The sequence below is a fragment of the Gymnoscopelus braueri genome (genome assembly GCF_963280865.1).
Source record: "Gymnoscopelus braueri genome assembly, chromosome: 4".
NCBI lineage: Eukaryota > Metazoa > Chordata > Actinopteri > Myctophiformes > Myctophidae > Gymnoscopelus > Gymnoscopelus braueri.
Window position 1 is genome coordinate 13180608 of NC_137605.1, and position 20972 is coordinate 13201579.

Consider the following 20972-nt stretch of genomic DNA (forward strand, 5'->3'; position numbering starts at 1 on the left):
CATTTCCAAGGCATACATTTATTTATTTATTTTATTTATTTATTTTCATTTTGGAGAGATTAAAACAAAATAATCCAATCCATATAGATCGAGGTGTCCACTGTCCAATATTTTAGGTTTTGATTGATTGATTGATTGATTGAATACTTTATTAACAGTTTGCAAAAAAAGCACAGAAAGTAGCCTATAGTTCAATACGAAGATTAAAACCCAAGAAAGCAACGATGGCTTGTTTCCATTGGGGTTCTGTGTAGTGTGTACTCAATTCATAGGAACATGTCATTTAGTGACAGACAAATACAATAATACTATGCAAAAACATCATATAAACGAGTAGCAATCCAAAGGGGGTAGGGTTGGACTCTTTACAGGGGCCAGTTCCGAATAGCAGCCACCTGTAAGTGGTCTTTTAGAGCGGTTTTGAAGGAGAGTAAGGATTCACACTTTTCTATGACTGTTGGTAAGGCATTCCACATTTTGGTGGCATAACAGCAGAACGAATTTAACCCCTTGTTTGATGAGGTGCCCTCGATCTCTGTATCACTTTTTTTTTTACACCAAACACCATGGGCATTTTATTTTCCACTACTTACTTACTACGATCTACAAGCTTGCAGAATGCAGATCGGCTGTTTTCGGTGCGCAACTTTTCATACATACAAGGCTCTGCGTGCAGTGCGTGCGTCCACCCCGCCCACTAGCCAGCAGCGTCATGACGTCATGTCTTACCTGTGTGGGTTGGTGCCAGTGTTGCCATGTCCGCCTATTATAAGCGACTTTGGGCTTGTTTTTCGTTTTTTTTTTGATTGATGTAGTTTATTTAGTAAGACATGAGAATAGTACATGACAGTACATAACAGTACATGGAAGTACAAATTCACAATACAAGGTCTACTAAACTGGAACTCTCATTAAGCACGCAGCTTGTTTAAGATGAGAACCCCATGCACACAAATCATGATGACATATAAGAGGCAGACAGATATACACACTACTATACAGAATGTCATACAATCAGCTTTCAGGTTATGAAGAGAGAAAAATATATATATATACAAAAGAGGAAAATGAAGGATGGGGGGGTTGGGGAATAAGGGTTAAGACTTAGACAGGGGCCATTTTCGAATTGCAGCCTCCTGAAGGTGTATCTTTAGGGCAGTTTTGAAAGTGAGTAGTGTTTTACACTCTTTACTCCTTTTGGTAGGGCATTCCACATTTTTGATGAGTTGCATGAGAACGAGTTCATTCCCTTAGTTGAGCCAAATCTGGGTTGAACATGATTTGTGGAGCTGCCTCTGGTGTTATGATCATGGACTTCATTAACATTTTGGAAGTATTTTGACAAATACAGGGGGATCCCAATGTTGTGGTGTATCTTGAAGACCAGGCCCATAGCAAGTTGCTGTACTCTGTCCTCAACCCTAAGCCATCCAATCCTAGCAAAATGAGCAGGGGTTACATGGGTTTTGTGATTGAGGCCAAGAAGTAGCCTTAAAAGTTTGTTTTGGGATGTTTGGAGCCTTGTTTTTAAGGCCTTGGAGGTGTTGTGATACCATGAAGTGCATGCATAATCATAATGACCTTGAATGAGGGCCCCTGCAAGAATCTTCAGAGTATTCTTACTGACTAGACGATCAATCCTCCACAAATAGCGTGTTGTTTGGTTGACATTTTTGATAACTTTTTCTGCGTTTTTGTTACCAGAGAGGTTTGCCTCCAAGATGGAGCCCAGGTAGGTAATTTCATCCTTTCTTTTGATGACATCATCACCCACTTTGATCGTGAAACTCTCTGCCTTGCTAAGGTTAGGACTGGACCCGAAGAGGATGGATTCAGTTTTACCCAGGTGTAATGAAAGTTTGTTGTCAGAGAGCCAGATGCAGATCTTGTTGAGTTCGGAACTGAGAGTTTTCTCAACCTGCAGCCTGTCCCTGTCCGAGACTAGCAGGGCCGAGTCATCTGCGAACAGGAACAGTTTGCAGTCGCAGGCTGATGACATATCATTCACATATATCAGGAACAGTAAAGGTCCTAGTATACTTCCTTGTGGGACACCACAAGTCACAGGGAGGGGGGGGGGACTGGGTGCCGTTTACTTCCACCACTCGCTCCCTCCCTTCCAGGTAGGATCTCATCCAGTTCACTGACGTATCATCAAAACCTATTGCTTTGAGCTTATTGATCATAATTGGGTGATTAACGGTGTCAAAGGCCTTCTGGAGGTCCAGCATGACCATGCCGCAATATTTGCCCTTGTCGACATCTTGTTTGATAGAGTCGTTCAAATAGAGAAGGCATGTGTCAGTGGAGTGGTTTGTTCTGAAACCAGATTGGAATTTGTAGATTAGATTTTTCTCGGCAAGATACTTATCGACCTGTTCATAGACTATTTTTTCCATGACTTTCGAGATGGAGCTAAGAATAGAAATAGGGCGGTAGTTGCCAGGGTCTAATTTGTTTCCTTTTTTGTACAGAGGGGTCACCCTTGCTTTTTTGAAATCGTTAGGGACCCGTCCCTGTATGATGGAGAGGTTTATTATGTGGGTAATGATTTGAGCAATGGAGGCGGCTGAGTCTTTTAGAAATTTGGCGGGGATATTGTCGAGGCCTGTGGCTTTGTGTTGATGAAGAGCACTCAATTTTTTAAACACCTCTTCTGTTTTCACAGGGGAGAGTTTAAAATCCTCTTTGCGTACACCCTGTTTTTCGTAAAATGAGTCAACATACTCTTCACCATAGCACCCAGAGTGAGGGGGTAGTTTTTCAACCAAATCTGAGGTTATGGTCGTGAAGAATAAGGTAAAGTTACTTGTAAAGTTACTTGTAAAGTTACTTGTAAATATTTGCAGTTGCGTTTTTTTGGGGGGACTTGTTTCTAAAGTGTAGTTGTTTATTTGGGCTTGTTTCTAAAGTGTAGTTGCTTATTTGGGCTTGTTTCTAAAGTGTAGTTGTTTATTTGGGCTTGTTTCTAAAGTGTAGTTGCTTATTTGGGCTTGTTTCTAAAGTGTAGTTGTTTATTTGGGCTTGTTTCTAAAGTGTAGTTGCTTATTTGGGCTTGTTTCTAAAGTGTAGTTGTTTATTTGGGCTTGTTTCTAAAGTGTAGTTGCTTATTTGGGCTTGTTTCTAAAGTGTAGTTGTTTATTTGGGCTTGTTTCTAAAGTGTAGTTGTTTATTTGGGCTTGTTTCTAAAGTGCAGTTGTTTATTTGGGCTTGTTTCTAAAGTGTTTGCTTATTTGCAATATTTGGGCTTGTTTCTAACAAGTGGTTCTCAAACAATTTCATGTCAAGGACCCCCAAATTAATATGTATTTGTCCACACATGCAGACCCCCCCCCCTCCCCCCCATCTCAAAATAATTTGTGCCAGCCCACCAGAAAAAAAAAATCAAAAAAAATCAAAAAAGTCTTTAAAAAAAAACAACAACAAAAAAAACAGCTTGAGCTTATAGGTCGCCATATAATAGCCATAGCCTAGTCTCTTCTTTTGGGGCTTGTTTTCATAGACCTGTTTGATTATTTCTCTCGCAGAATCTGGCAACACAGGTGGGTGCAGGATTTAGGAATAACCTGTAGCCGCAGGTAATAAACACACACACACACACACAAGGTTACACACAGTACACACTGCAACAACAACACACAGTACACACACATCCACCATAAGGAGAGGGAACACAGCGAGATGAGGGCGGAAAACACGCACTAAAAGAGATCTCCAAGACCATCTGGACAGTTCAGTTAGAGAGCCGTCCAAAGCCGTCCAAGTCTGTCTTACTTTTTCTTTCTTTCTTTCTTTTCCCAGCCGCCACTAAAAAGAAGAAGAACAACAACTATAAAACAAGCTTTTCCTCTCGGACACTTCCGTGGTTCTTTTCTTTCTTTTCTTTTCTTTCCTTTTCTTTTCTGCCGCTGATCCAACGTTTAGAAAACGGGTCAAAAAACAAAAACAATCGAACAAAAACGACAACAACAAAGCCAGAAGGTTTCTTCATATGAGGTGAGTTTAAGACACACACACACACACACACACACACACACACACACACACACACACACACACCACACCACACCACACCAACTGTTTGGAAACGCGTTGTTGTGTGAATGAATGTCATATGGTGGTTTGGTTTAATTTCAGTTTTTTGTTGTTGTTGTTGTAGTTGTTGTTGCTTATAATCCTTTACACCAGGGGGTCCTCAACTAAGGACCCCTGGCTGAGAGAGATGAAGCAGGGACCCCCCACCATTACATATCGTATACAATTGTGTTGCAGGTGTTCATAGATTTCATAGATAGCTTCATTGACTTGACATTGACAGCACTGTTGTTGTCGAAATTGATGTTTGTTTATTTGTCCACACATTATTTTTACTAGTAATATTATGTGGATTCATGTTAATGTGTATTTTCAGACATTTAACCACTTAAAACCCTCAATACTTAATCAGCTTGACCTTTGACTCTGTACTTGGTCTGCTCTCCCCCCCTCTACAACAAACCGAAAATAGCAGATCTACAAGCTCACAAGGCCTCGTAGTGCGAGGCCTTGTGAACTTGTAGATCTGCTATTTTCGATTCACGTTGGCGGACCCCCTGTAGTTACTCTGAGGACCCCCTGTTGAAGAACCCTGCTTTACACGGTGTCCTCCAGATGTAGTTTATAATCCTTTTACATTGTGTCCAGATGTAGTTTATAATGCTTTACATTGTGTCCAGATGTAGCTACATTATAATCCTTTACATTGTGTCCAGATGTAGCAGACAAACAATAAGCTTTTGGGTGCAACAGGTCGGGCCAACAGAGTGTTGTGATGGTTGCTGGTAGCCTATTATTTATTTACATTCTGACGCTTACTTACGGGAAAGATGGAAATCACACTATAGGAATGTTTTTCTTTCTGAGTTGTTTACTCTCGCCATTCCTGCCATGATGACATTTACAGAATGTCATCATGTCATGGGAGGTTACATGGCTGATGGCTGTGTGTGTGTGTGTGTGTGTGTGTGTGAGTGTGTGTGCCTGTGGTGTTAAAAATGTATTCATGAAGTAGTTTTTATGTCCCTTGTTCTTCTCGACGTAGGGGCCAGGGGGTCCCAATGAATGAATGGACCCTTATGGGGGCTGTAACTCTGAGAGTGTACAAATGTCCATTTGTACACTCTCAGAGTTAAATGAACACTGAGGATTTCAGTGTAGATTGGGTCATCCCAGAGGGGGGGGGGGTCCCTAAAATGAAAAAGGTAGAGAAACACTGTTTTATGTACATACCTGCTGTTATGTGGACCTACCGATGTGTTGCCACTTGTTGCACCGTATGTACCTCACGTACATATTAGGCCTACTTGCTGCTTTTTATGCTGTGTATATATGTACATATGAATATCTTTGTGTATATATGTACATAATATCTTTATGCTATGTGTATATATGTGTACATATATTTATGTGTATATATGTACATAATATCTTTATGCTATGTGTATATATATGTACATATCTTTATGTGTATATATGTACATATCTTTATGTGTATATATATGTACATATCTTTGTGTATATATGTACATATCTTTATGTGTATATATATGTACATATGTTTTATATGCTATGTGTATAAATGTACATATCTTTATGTGTATATATGTACATATCTTTATGCTATGTGTATATATGTACACATCTTTTGGCCTGTTTACTTCCTATGTTTTTTCTCCTTGCTCCTCTCTGCCCCCCCCCCCCCCTTGTTTCTTTCCTGAAAACTATGAATGATAGAAGCTTTGCACAAAAAAACGAATGTATACACCTGTAAACACCTGTGATGCTTCTGATTGTGTTCAACTTGTCTGTCCTGCTCCCACACCACCAGGTCTCGGGTCCTCTGATCCCTCCCTGGCCACAGTACAGGCCACCCCCACCCTACCCCACCCCACCCCCCCGGACGGACACCCCCTCCCTATCACGGCAAAATGCACTCCAGCTCCAGGGCGGGCGGCGCATACCGCCAGGGTCGAACTGTGTCCCGGGACAGTGGCACCAGCCAGGACTCCTACAAGGACCACCACGGGGACCAGCGCACGCGGGAACACCACCACGGGGGGGACAACCACCACCACGGGGGGGACAACCACCACCACGGGGGGGACAACCACCACCACGGGGGGGACAACCACCACCACGGGGGGGACAACCACCACCCCCGCCACTCCTCCGAGTCCAAGCAGCACAGCAGCCACAGGGGGGGCCACCCGCGGAACACCACCAACGGCCGGGGGTCGGAGACCATCGGCTTCATCCCCGGCTCGGCGGACACGGCGGCCGGCGGCAGACACGCCTGCGGCTCGTGCGCCTCCATGGGCTGGAGCGGCTGCAAGACGCTCATCTGCTGCGTGTTGACGTGCGGCTTCTACGGCAGCCGAGAGCCCTGCCTGCCCGTCAACGAGAGCTCCACGGACCACCCCTCCAAGGCGGGCGGCGGCGGCGGCGAGGCCCACCCCGTCAACGGCATGGCGCTGTCCAACCCCACCTGCGGCGTCCCCCTCGACTCCGGCAAGCCCGCCAAGACCACCAAGCTGCCCGCCAGCGACAGCTTCCGATACCCGGACGTGCGCATCGCGGGCCAGACCGTGGTCTACCCGAGGCACTTCCCGCCGGACTCGGCGGCCAAGCGGAGCCGCGAGAAGGGCAAGGGCGAGAGCCAGCAGCGGCCCGTCAGCAACACCAGCCTGTACTCCAGGGAGGACCTGGACCTGGACGACCTGAGCGACACGGGCACCGACATCGACTCGCTGATCACCAAGAAGCTGCTGGAGCTGTACGCGCTGCACCAGATCGACCAGCTGGCCAAGTGCACCTCGGACTCCTCGTTCTCCCGCAAGACCAACGAGATCAGCGAGCTGATCTACAGCATCGCCCAGGACTACAACCTGGAGGAGCAGGAGGCCGAGTGCAAGCTGGTGCACGGCGTCATCCGCATCAGCACCCGCAAGGGCAAGAGGTACAGGAGCCCCTTGACGGCGGCGGAGCGGCACAACAACAACGGCAGGAGCGACGGGACCCTTCCTGACAGCGGCAACGAGACCATGACCATGACCTTCAGCAGCGACAGTAAGAGACTTTATACAAACCATGACCTTCATAGAGCAGCGACAGTAAGAGATTTGATGGGACGATAATCGTAATTATTGTCCTCCGTCATACACTAGGACGAATTAGCTTTTGTTGAGCTGCAAATTCAGTACCACTTAAAGGGATAGTTCACCCCCCAAAATGACTTTTTTTCAATCGATTAGTCACCCCATGGAGACTTGAATTCATGGATATTCTTTTTGTTTTTGTTGCATTCCTAAGCCAATAATTTCATGACCGGCAGCGGAGTCTCCTTTGTGTCTCCTACCGGAACCGCTGCCTACCGGTACGCTGGTCATCAAATTATTGATTAAAGATAACGCGTCGTATAACACTGCACTGCATTTATTTACATATCGTTGCTGTCGGGCAGAAACGTCTAATCTCCATATTCTACATTTTTTGTGTTTTTTCGTAACTCAATGCCCTACTTGATCATATTACAGCCAGCGTCACTCAAAAGTAGCAGATCTACAAGCTCAAAACGCGGCGCGAAGCGACGCGTTTTGAGCTTGTAGATCTGCTACTTTTGCTATTTCTTTTTTTTGAATCCTGAAAAGTTAACAGTTTTGGTTTTTGGACTTCCAACCCGACAGAGTTGTTATGTTAAAAATCACAGAGAATTGGGGGGGGAAAAAAACAATAAAGCCCAAGGGCTTTTATTTCTATTGTGGTCCAATAGTCTAGTTAGTATAACACTTAAAACCACAAGATAAACAAAATGACAGATTTAATACCGAGTGCCATGCTATGAGCTTGTAGATCTGCTATTTCTTTTAAATCCTGAGCATTTGTGCAAATCTTTGAATATACATATTTTTTAAAGCGAACATTTGTAACTCAAATCTTTGCTAGGGGTCCCGACTCCCGGGAACGAAATATTTTGAGATGGGGGGGGGGGGGGGGAGGGGTCGCATTGGTGGGCTATATAGACCGTTCAGAAATCTGCCTACCAATGACATCATCGATAAGTATTGCAAGGTAATAGAAACTACTGCCTTTCTCTTCCTGGAAAGTTTTCATGCTGAAATAGAAGCCATTGTTCATGCATTAATAAAAAAAAAGGAAAAGAAAGACATTACGAAACCTGGCTACTGATGATGTCACTGGTAGGCAGGTTTCTAAACTGTCCATAGCCCATCTCTGAGACACGGAGTGAGTGTAGACAGGAACGGTGACATCTTATAATGGGCATTAGGGAGGAACAATTATATGAAGATAGGTGAAATTGTCCTTTAACCGTTAAAGGACCATTTCACCTATCTTCATATAATTGTTTGAATGGGTTAAAGTTGAACCCATTAAGACCGGTAACACATCTGTGTCATTTTTTTAGATTTATTTGGCTATTCAAAAATAGCAGATCTACAAGCTCATAGCCATGCTATGAGCTTGTAGATCTGCTATTTTTGAAAAATCGTGAAAATGTGTGCAAATCTTTGAATATATATATTTTTTATTAAAGCGAATATTTGTAGCTCAAATCTTTGCTTCTGGGGGTCCCTGGAACGAAACATTTTGAGATGGGGGGGGTCCGCGGCCAAATACATTATCTAAAAAAAAGATCGGAGTTAAAACACATATGTTCAAAGATTTGCACTAATTTTCCACAATTAAAAAAAAAAAGTGCAGATCTACAAGTTCATACAGTAGCGCCGTGCTATGAGCTTGTATATCTGCTATTTTTGAATAGCCAAAGAAATCTCAAACGACACAGATGCGTTCCCGGTCTTAATGGGTTAAGGGTGCTCTGTGGAATGGTAACCAACCCCAGATCCTTACCCTAACCGTAACAATACCAGTGGTGGAAAAAGTACTCAAATGTTTTACTTCAGTAAAAGTATCAATACTGCAATGTAGAAGTACTCTGTTACAAGTAAAAGTCCGGAATCCAAAATTCCGTAAAAAAAAAAGTACAAAAGTATTGGTATAAAAATATACTTAAAGTACCAAAAGTAAAAGTGCTAAAATGTTTGAAAATAGCAGATCTACAAGCTCACACCGCGTCAAGATGCAACACGTTGTGAGCTTGTAGATCTGCTATTTTCAAATAGCCTACGTATAAAATAGGGCTAAAGTGGTTAATTTATGTTTTATATGTTTTATAATATAATAATTTATATCTGCAAAGTAACTAGTAACTAAAGTTTTCAAATGATTGTAGTGGAGTAAAAGTATAATATTTGCCTCGGAGATGTAGTGGAGTAGAAGTAAAAGTATAGACAATTGGAAATACTCCAGTAAAGTAGAAGTACCTAAAAATTGGACTTAAGTACAGTACTTGAGTAAATGTACTTAGTTACTTTACACCACTGAACAATACTAACAATGCATGACCCTAACTAAATGTAATCAATTAAACCACCTGTTTCCCAAACAGTGGGTTGGGACCCATTTGTAGGTCGCGGCCCCATTTCTGTGGGTTGCAAGTAGATTTATTTTTAGTTTCCTATAAAGATTTGGAAAAATCGATCTAATTATTAAAATCGAATTCAAACATTTTTCAAAAGAATTTCATGAATAAGATCTAAAAATAAGTTAGTGGAAGTAGCCGATCTTCAAGCTCACAACGCGTCGCATCGCGCCACATTGTGAACTTGTAGATCTGCTATTTTCACCTAGTTTGGGTCCAGGGGAGACATCAGATTTCTTTTTTGGGTATAGAGCTAAAAAGTTTGTGAACCACTGAATTAAACCACCGCAAACCTGTGCATGAACTTACTTGATTATGCCCCGACCTATCAAATGGCTTAGAACACGCGGTATTAGTTAAGTATGGACTTTGAATAAATGTACCCCACCTCAAAAATAAAGAATGGAACGTGTGTGACACTGGAGAGCAGGGATGGGCGTTTCAGTTATTTTGCTATACGATATCCTACCTACCGTGTCATAACAAAGCCTTAGTTACAGTACAACTATTTAATACCTTTAGTCTTATTCTCCACCCTGTCTAACATACCAGATATGACAATCATGTCACCTGTCTTCACACATAATGACTAATGTGTTCTTCTTGTGGAACGCGGCTGAAGCTGTTTTGTCTGCCGCACACACTTTTTAAGCTGCAAATCCCTGTAGATTTAACTGAGTGAGAAAAAAAAAGAGTATAATTAGGTCAAAAGGGTTGTGCATATTGTATGGTAAAGAAAATAAAGCAGGAAAAAAAGAAGTAAGTATATTATGAGAGCCCAAGTCACGGACAACAGTTTGTGTCACTGATTGAATGCCACTCTTTGTTCCCCCCAGTAAGGAAGTAAGTAATTTTTATATTTATAAAGTACTTCTCACAAAGAGTCCTAACAAAGCGCTTTACATACAGTGAGATTAAAAACAAAACAAGGTATTAAAGCAGTTGGAACAGAAAAGGCCTGTGCAATTAATCTCAAGCAGGACAGCAAATAACAACACAAGCATGGAAATAAAATCATGTAACATCTGCAAACGCTTGTTCAAATACAGTAGTAGCGTTTTAAAGGGCAAGACCACTTTGGTAGAGGTTTGGTTTGTGTAGTTACCTTGCCATGATGTAACTCCAAAGGTGGACAAGAAATGAAAAATAATTGCTCCATTAATTAGAAATTGATCATTAAAAATATGCTCCCCATTGACTTACATTGTACACTGAAACAGCTCTCAAAGTCACTCTTTTAGCCCATAAACGAACACAAAACTAAGCTGATTCAGACAATATAGAACATCACCAAACCCAGTACTGTTAATTTTTTTAATAAAAATGTCAACTTCCTGATGATTTTACTATTTGAAGATCCGGAGATCCAGTCCAGGTTTTCGTTCTAATAAAAATAGCTAGATCAACAGTAAGTTAACATTTTTATTTGAAAAAAAAACAGTACTGGGTTTGGTGATGTTCTATATTGTCTGAATCGACTTAGTTTACATTCGTTTACATGCTAAAAGAGCGACTTTGAGAGCTGTTTTACAATGTAAGTCAATGGGGGGCATATTTTGAATTATCAATTTCTAATCAATGCAGCAATTATTTTTGGGCGGTGAAACCGCCCCTATATGTGAGGTTTGGATTTTGCACCGCCCCAACCCTGCGCTGCGATTGGCCACCAGTGTACCCCCTAACCCTGCACCGTGATTGGCCAATCACAGTCTATTCAGGACTGTGATTGGCTAGTGAAACATGACACATGTGCATAGCCCTATAAATAGGACTATGCACTTAAAAAAAACACATTTATGTTTTTTTTAAAGTTAGGGGTGTACAATGGTTGGTCCACAATATAACTTTTCTTTAAGTGAACTTCCATCACTGTGATGACCACTGTGACCACACCGCCCACTTCACACTGGGTGTGATTTTTTTATTTCTTGACCACCTTTGGCGTTACATCATGGCGAGGTAACTACACAACCCAAACCTCTACCAAAGTGGTCTTGCCCTTTTAAGGTTGTTCTTAAAAAATGTCCACCGAGGCTGCAGTTTCTCAAGACCTGTGGAAGAGCATTCCAAAGTTTGGGAGCTACAGCCTGAAAGGCTTTGTCACATTTTTGTTTTTAGTTTTAGTATGGGGAACTTCTAACAGATCTTGTTCAGTAGACCTTAGGGCCCCACGTGGGAGCAGGTCAGTTAAAGGGATAGTTCACCCCCAAAAATACTTTTTTCTATCGATTAGTCACCCCATGGAGAATTGAGAGAATTGTTTTGGACACATTCCTAAGCCAATAATTTGATGACCGGCAGCGGTTCCGATAGGAGACACAAAGGCTGCGGTTACATGGACATGCATTAATTCAGAATCAATGAACTCATTCCGAATAGAGATTCATAATCTGTTCCACTCATCTGTTTACATGGGACCTGAATAAGACTCTTCCTCGTTTACATGACCCAAAGCATTCATTCGAAATATAACTTTTGACATGCGCAAAGTGGTTCCCGCCTACGCCTGGGCATGGACCAGGGGCCGCCCGGCTCCACTACCCGGAGCGGAGCTTCCCCTGGTGGGCATGGGAGGAGGCAATAGCCCCCTTGTGCCTCCGCGGCGGAGGTCTGTCGGTCGTAGGCAGGCCGGGAAGCAACGCACCGACTCCTGGCCAGGCAGCGTTGTGTGCGGTGCAAGCCGGCGTTCCTTTGTTATCGCCGTTTTAATGCGAAAGTAGCAGATCTACAAGTTCAGACCAGTTTCTTTTTTTGTATTGGTAGCAGACACGGTAAAACTTAGGCTAGCCTATACTACTTGTCACATTTCTCATGTAGGCTACCTTAATTTTATTTAAACAAAAAACGTTTCATCTGACCGAATACATTCTTTTGATTATTCAAGTTCCCGTTTCATGTCAAGGACAGGTAAAGATTGTTCCTCCATCATAGGCTCAGATCCTCGGAGCTTCCGTTCTCCTGGACAAGTCTGGGCTTAACCATTACAGGCTTATTAAATGACGCTATAGAATAGAATCATTCATTTTATCCCGCAGGAGCGAGCGCTTCTCAGCACCAACCGTGGCCGAATTAGAGATTTGATAGGTCATTTTTGGCCAATTCTGACAGCACTACTAGCAGGCACAGACATGTGCAAAATAATGCATGTATTGTATACAGAGAGGAGCGTTCGGAATAAAGTGTTTATATGGTAAATTCCAATTGGTATATACCGATTTCAAACGGTATATACCACCCCTCCAAATCCGAATGAAAATGTATTCGGGTCAGACCGGAATGGAATATTCTATTCCAATTGAGGTGTTTACATGAGCATTTCTATTCTGAATGAATTCATTCATTCCGAATATAAGTGGAATAAAACTGTGCATGTAACCGCAGCCAATCAGTCTCCTTTTTGCCTCCTACCGGAACCGCTGCCTACCGATCCGCTGGGCATCATATTATTGGCTTAGGAATGCGACAAAAAACTAAAAAATATCCATGAACTCTCCATGGGGTGACTAATCGATAGAAGCTAATTTAAAAAATGGGTGATATAGAAAATAAATGAAAAAATTGGTCAAAATGGGTGAACTATCTCTTTAAGTATTCCAGGGCCTGACCATGCAGAGCTCCATAAGTGAGCTTGAACTGGACCCTGAAATGAACAGGAAGCCAGTGCAAAGAGGCCAGGACTGGAGTGATGTGACACTGTTGTGTCACATCACATGATTTGTGGATGGGACAGCGCATATTAATGAACAATACATACATGATGTAATGTAAAAAAAAAAAAAAAAAAAAAGAAAAGAAACAGTGGAAGAAAGAGGAAAATAATTAACAGAAAGAGGAAAACAATTAACACATTTGTCTTTTTCTCATTGTGCCTTGTTCTCCGTCACAGTGCCTGAGGTGAAGGTGTCAGAGGAGACGTCGTCGGATGAACTAGCCAGGAAGATGAGACACTACAGTGAGAGAAGTAAGTCACTGAGGAGGGCCTTCATTCAACTGCATGTGTTCACAGTCAAACACGCTCTTCTTGCTTGGGGTCGGGTCATTAGTGTTAGTGATGTGCACAGAGGAATAACACTTCTTAAACAGTGGCATATTGCCATATTGAAACTGAGGGGGCACAATTTTTGGGGTGCACAAAATATGTATATATATTTTTTTTACAGTGATCATTTTATATAATGGTTCAAACATATTCTTCTATTTGTGTCATAAAACATTCCCCTCCCCAAAAAGCTACATTAGATATAATATACAACCCAATTTTATACAACATATGTATTGGGGGTTCCTGCTTTGTCTCTCTCTTAGCTAAGAGACTATAGTATTGGTTTCTTCCAATAGTGGTGCAACAGCAGGTAGTTTAGTATGCAGGCACTCAATCATGAAGGAGATTGGCTACAGCTTAAACAGTGTGTTTGTTGTCGAACAGTTTAGTAGAGCAGCAGTGCCTCTTTCTAACGTGTGAAAATGAAATGTGACGATTAGTGATACACATTTGATTGAAATATAGGCATAGTTTGCTTTTGCTTTGCAAGCTAGTTGGCTTGTAGCAGGTAGCTAACGTTATCCCTCAATCTGTTGTGTAGCCTTCTGGCTTGCTAGGTAGTTGTGACTTGTGACAGCATAGCATCCAATTTAATATTGTTAAAAGAGAGATATCTTAATCTTATGGCAATGAGCTGGTAGTTTTTAATACCACTATCAAAGGTCTTATAGTTAGCAAAACGTGTGTGTGTGTGTGTGTGTGTGTGTGTGTGTGTGTGTGTGTGTGTGTGTGTGTGTGTGTGTGTGTGTGTGTGTGTGTGTGTGTGTGTGAGAGAGAGAATGGGTGAATGTAATGCACATTGTAAAGTGCTTTGGATAAGAGGCGCTTTTATTGGCGCTTTTGTTTTATTAAACACTTTGGGTGAAACAGACAGGACCCTTTCAAGTGGCAGCAGAAGCTAGTGAATAAGTGTAATTTTCAATAACCATAACGGCACAAATAATTGACAAGAAATATGCAGTATTTCCCCTTAATGTAAAGTGGAATATTACTGAGCTACACGTTGATTTCATTTAGTTTTATAAATACAAATAATCGCTCTTTTTAAATATATGTGTGAAATGCAGATGTCACTTCTGGGGTACATACTTAACATGTCCCCTGCTATAATTCTGCCCCTTCAGAATGTTTGCATGTTCTTAACTGTAGCTACTAGTGATGTGCGGGTCGGGTTTTTTCATGACCCGCCCCGCCCCAACCCGCGACGGAACGCGATCCGCCTCAACCCGCCCCGCGAACCCATATATAAATCTATGGCTCAACCCGCCCCGCGACCCGCGGTGGGAATATATATATATATTATATAGCGCTCTTTTAAGTACCCAAAGTCCCTTTAAATGTCTACAGTAGCACAACATTGTCATGGGCTGAATAAACAAGCATGTTGGTCAAAATAGGTTTTTTTTTTTTTTTTTCGTGGAGAGCGGCTGACCCGCTCACCCTCAGCCTGCATAATTTTCTCTGAAATCCTGACTCGACCTACCCGCGCCGCGGGTTGACCCGCGGGTCCCGCGGGTTACGGGTCGACCCGCTCATCACTAGTAGCTACAGTGGGTCGCAGCAGCCTTGTGGTTAGAGTGTCCGCCCCGAGGTTGGGAGGTCAGAGTTCGATACCTGGCCGGGTCATACCAAACACTCTAAAAATGGGACCCAATGCCTTCCTTTTGGCACTCAGCATCAAGGGTTGGATTGGGGGTAAGTCCCTGCGACATACTAGCATCATGTCCAGGGGGTGTACTTGTACATCAAGCTGCCTCACACTACAGAAACAGGAGATAGGCTCCTGCCCTATGGGTTCACATGGCTCGGCAAGGCTTACTTACAGCAGGTAAACTTGTCGGCACATAAGTCCCAATGCAGAACAGAAGTTGAGAAGAATGGGAGCGCATACTTGACGATAAAATGGATCTCGCTGTCAAATGTGATCCCATTCTTCTCGAACGCCGAATAGCCGATCAACAAGCTCAACATCTTTACCTAGATCTGCTATTTACGACCTGCAAAGTAGTATAAATCAAGCTTAACCTCTCTGACTGAACAGTCCTGACTGAGAGACCCAACATCTCTGTACTCCCCATGCTCTCCTCATGCTCTATCTTTTGTACTGGCTGCCTGCAGCTGCGGGCGTTTTCTCACCTCTTCTCTGCTTTCCGTGGCATACCTGGCTTTGATGTGACTGCTGGAAGAGTAAAGTCCCCACATTCCTCACTCTCTCTTTATTTTTTTTCTCCCACGTATTGCAATCCCTCTCTCATTAGCTAGCCCCCTCCGTCCCCTCTGCCACCCTACACCCAACACCCTACACCCACCACCCAAACCTCCGTTTCCCCTCTGGGGGGAGGAGGAGGAGGTGGAGAGGGGGGCTTCACACCCCCTCACTAGACCCGCGGATCAGGTCACATTAAATACTTGCCACATAATGTCCCGATGGTTTATTAAGTAATTTAGCGAACGACTCCGGTTACGAGACGAGCTAACCGTGCAAACGGGAGCCCTTTTTCTTGTTTGTTCAGTGGTAACCCTGTAAAAAAAAAAAAAAAGGTGGGCGTATCCGGTTACGTTGTCTTTTGAATGAGGGTACACCGCGTTTATCTTCTCACAATCTTTGGCCTGGGAATGTGCCAGGTGTTCTCGGGTTAAAACTCTGTAACTGCGTGTAAATGCTCTTACACGCACCGCTGAGCAACACTTCTGATGCATTGTTTTTGGATTTGTGAGATATGCCTGTTTTTGTTTTAACCGCTTTCAGAATAACCCTTTGTTAGTGTCACATCACAGGTTTACTGGTGTAAAGAAGTGGGTGAAATTCTTCTTCTTAATTTTCTTTCTTATTTTTTTCGTAGAGTAAGAGCACAAGAGTACAAGTCAGGATAGAGACGGCTCAAATAATCAAAAAAATATATATACCGATAACTGTAGTAGCTGGTATGGGCATGATGTTAAGAACATAAGCATCATATGCAGGTGTGTACATACATGTTATTTAGAATATTGGCATCATATGCAGGTGTGTACATACATGCCGCCACGAGGAAAGGTTAAAAAAGGAGAAGCAGTCGCAGTGTTCTTAAAGTGCTTTCAACCTGGTGTCCCTGTTTTGGGCATGTCCTGTGCAACATTTTCAAAAGAATTCACTTCAAAAATCAATTAAAAAAGCAGATCTACAAGTTGTCGTGAGCTCTGTAGATCAACAGTCTTCGCCATTCGTCTTACAAAGAAAGTCTATTGGGCTTAAAATGGTTAATAGTGGTTGTGATTTTCCTCTTGCAGCCTATTCCTCCAGTACGGCCACGGCTTACTCTCCCTACCACCACGAGACTGAGACGGACTCCTCTGGCGCTCCCCTGCTCTATGTACTGTGAACAGACGGACGGAAGGGAAAACCCACTAGTAACCAGCCGGCCGGACGGACCGTGTAAACCAGCTGGTCGATGGACCGGCTCCTCCTTCTGAACTGTCATCTGAACTGGCCGGCCGTTAAAAGGAGTAATGTTGTTACCGACCGGAGCACCTTGTACTGCATGGACAGTTTTTTTATTTTTATTATGTGAGCTCTCCCTCCCGCCTCGTTCAGTGGTCCTCCTAGACAATGTCTCTGCTATCGAACTGTCCTTGAAATTCACAGACCTCTGCGTGAGTCACACTCACTCAACACCTACAGTGTAGTGTCACAAGAGGTGGCTCCGCAACTGTCATGCTTGCATGACCCCGACCGGCGGCCCCTATCTCTCCTCCAAAATAGTCCACTTCTGCACAGACATTATGCGGACGACAAAGGGATTTTTTTGCCGTCTGTTTTTTTTAATAAGGAAAAGAGAGTTGATTTTTTTCTCTCTCTCTCCATCTATTTGAATGCTATTTTGCAAGTTGTTTTTATACGAGCGGTGTCCTGTCACTCTGTGCTGTAAAAAGAAATGGGTGAACACTCCATGCAACGGTAGCTCAGGCACACGAGGCCAGATTAGACGTTTCTGCCCGACAGCAACGATATGTAAATGAATGCAGTGCAGTGTTATATGACGCGTTATCTTTAATCGATAATTTGATGACCAGCGTACCGGTAGGCGGCGGTTCCGGTAGGAGACACAAAGGAGACTCCGCTGCCGGTCATGAAATTATTGGCTTAGGAATGCAACAAAAACTAAAAGAATATCCATGAATTCAAGTCTCCATGGGGTGACTAATCGATTGAAAAAAAGTCATTTTGGGGGTGAACTATCCCTTTAACCCATTAAGACCTGAGGCGATTCTTAAAAATGTTTTCTAAATCCTGACAGTTTTTTGAAAAAAATCTGAAAAATATTTTTTCACGATTTTTCAAAAATAGCAGATCTACAAGCTCGTAGCGCGGCACTCGGTGCCGCGCTATGAGCTTGTATATCTGCTATTTTTGAATAGCCTAAAGAAATCTAAAAGTGACACAGATGCGTTCCAGGTATTAATGGATTAAGTGGTACTGAATTTGCAGCTCAACAAAAGCTAATTCGTCCTAGTGTATGACGGAGGACAATAATAACGATTATTGTCCCATCAAATCTCTTACTGTCGCTGCTCTATGAAGGTCATGGTTTGTATAAAATCTCTTTACTGTCGCTGCTGAAGGTCATGGTCATGGTCTCGTTGCCGCTGTCAGGAAGCTCCTGCCGTTGTTGTTGTGCCGCTGATTATGAAAACATTTTACCGTCCGTGTTCTTGTGAGTGAGTGAGTGTATATGCAAGTGAATGCGTGTGTTTTTGCATGGGTATGAATGATATCTTACATTTGGACCTGTGTCCTTTTGTCGTTGAGTATTTTTTAAATGTATTTTTAAGCCATATTATGATGTACATATATATTTTTTAAAGTCATTGTTACTGGGCTGTTCAGACCATTTACGGCATCGGGTCACCTTTTTAAAAAAAAGTATTCACTTTAAAGTCTTACTTTTTATCAAAATAAAAAAAAATTAAGAATATATTTGCTCGTCTGTTTTCACGTCTTAAGGGTCGCTCGCACCAAGCACGATAACTATAATGATAACGAAGTTCAACGAACTATGTCGTTCACCGTTGTGAAACATACAGTTCACATTATGGTGAACTATTAGTCCGGTCGTGAACTCAGCCAACCACCTGGGCTAATAACGATTATTAAAACTATTATCTTTATAGCTATAGTGCTTGGTGTGAACGGCCCTTCCACGCATGATGATAAGGTTTCAACTTTGTCTTTTTCCCATATGATGCAGCTTAGTTGGATTAGCTACACTTTGGCACGTAACGACACCGTTCGTCTCTTAGCTATTACAAGCATTTTTATGAAGAATTGTGGACTGGACAGACGACATACTTAAAAGTAACACGCTGTCCTCATCAGCCCCAGTAAATGTGTTGTAAAGAGCTCTGTGTGTGTTGTTGTTGTTGCGACACCTGTGATTTCCTGTCCTCTTGCACCAGACACCTTGAAGCCCGGGTTTACACTTGGTTGCGCGCCGGTGAAGCGCAGCACAGAAAATAGTCGATCTACAAGCTCAGAGCGCGTCGCGTTGCGACGCGTTCTGAGCTTGTGGATCGGCTATTTTCGGTGCGCAACAACGTGATGCGCGACCAGGTGTCGCCGAGGCTTTTAGTCTGTCTGTCAACACAGGGCAAGTCTGTCTGTCAGTCAGCTCTGCCCTGCCAAGGTTGCAGTGGGGGAAGAAGTACTCAGATCTTTGGCTTAGGTAAAAGTAGCACAGTTACCACAATATAAAAATACTCTGTTACAAGTAAAAGCCCTGTATTTAAAATTGTACTTGCGTAAAAGTATTGGCATCAAAATATACGAAAAGTACAAAAAGTAAAAGTACTCATTATGCAGAATGTCCATTTCACACGTTTTTCCAAAATGTTCAACATTTGTCAAGAAATCTGTCCAAAATAGCCGATCTACAATCTCACAGCACATCGCCATGCAAATCGTTGTGTGCTTGTAGATCAGCCATTTTCGAATACGCAGCGTAAACTTAAATGGTAAAATGTATGTGGCGACACACCGTGACACATTTTCTTACAAAAGAAAATCAGTTATCTGTGGCGAGCAGCACGGCCGTAGGACGAAGTATAACCGGTATGAGGCTTAAGATTACTGCTGTCAGCCAGGCTGTTCTCCCCCTGAGGTCACCCTGTTGTAGGAGGCGGGCCTTTTCCGCCATCAGCAAAAGAGAGGAACTCGTTTGGCTGGTTCCAACAAAAGAAAAGGAAATAAAATCCTGGGGTTTGTTCTTTGTCATCCATCTATTACAGGGGCAAAAGGAAACGCTGGAGAAAGTTCAAAACTATGATTTCGGGGGAGCTTCTCTTCTCGGTGTCTTAAAGTCCTGATACACAGTCCTTAATTTACCGTCTTTTGTGTGTGGCCCTAAACTGTATAACCCCCCCCCTCCCTGCTCCTGGCTCCCTGCCCCTTCTGCCACATTCCTGTTTTACCTGTATGTGATATCGTGTAAAGCGCTGTCTCTTTCACAACTAAAAACCAAGGTAAGGACAAAATGTAACAACCTGTTAAATATATCAACATTTTTCATAAGCTGCTTTTTTTCTTAACCACAGTACTGTATCTAATGAAGCCAGTTAGTCAGGCAGTTTTTTTTAAAGAAAATGTCATTAGGCATGGAAATTTACCTCTCCTCAATTACGTTTCCATGTAAAAGTGTTGCAGCGTATCATTCACTATGTTTAATCTAACTGAAAGCAGAACTCCATGTTAACGTGAACCTCTTTCTTTCCTCTCTCCTAGGTTTGCTTGCTTGTTCCATTGCTGTCAGACTAAAGAAAACACAGGTGAATAACCACCTCAAGAGGGAGACAAAGCATCACTGAAACACAAAGACAAAACAAATGCATGCTTAGATTCACAATTTCATACATTTTTCCCAAAAGTGGAGACCGATGAAGCCATTGCTAGCCAATTCCCAAGGAATGCCTTAGTCAAAATGTAATGCTAAATCGTATTTTAGCTGCAATTCCTGAGCGTGTTTTTTTTTCCAGCCATGCTTCTGTATTTAGTCTGATACAAGGACAGTTAATAGGCCAATTGCAGAGTTCATGACACAGAGCTCACCGCCGGCAGGGTGTCTTGTGTGGAGTCATCCACCTCTGTGTCATTGACTCTGTGTGTGTCACACCAGCACTGTGTGCTACTGAGTGAGTGACTACCGCTTGCAGCAGATTACATGCCAATTGCACAAGTGTGAGCTAAACCAGAGGTTCTCGGGCCTTTTTTTTGTGTCAAGGACCCCCACATTTATATGTATTTGGTTGCGGACCCTGTACCAGCGACCACCCATATAAAGATTTGTGTTGTAAAAAAAATTAAAATACGTTTTTATTTTTTAAATCCAAATCTGAGTGAGCTTGTAGTAAATAGCCAAT

The 20972-nt window shown here is 42.7% G+C and overlaps 1 protein-coding gene across 1 annotated transcript; it reads left to right on the forward strand.

Annotated features, from left to right (window-relative positions):
• The first annotated feature begins 3610 nt into the window (after positions 1–3610).
• On the forward strand, positions 3611–17895 carry kdf1a (keratinocyte differentiation factor 1a). Its single transcript, XM_080426033.1, has 4 exons — positions 3611–3996; positions 5867–7104; positions 13425–13499; positions 16851–17895. Exons 2-4 carry the CDS (start codon positions 5967–5969, stop codon positions 16940–16942), a joined length of 1305 nt encoding a protein of 434 aa, XP_080282159.1. The 5' UTR covers positions 3611–3996; positions 5867–5966; the 3' UTR covers positions 16943–17895.
• The last annotated feature ends 3077 nt before the right edge of the window (positions 17896–20972 follow it).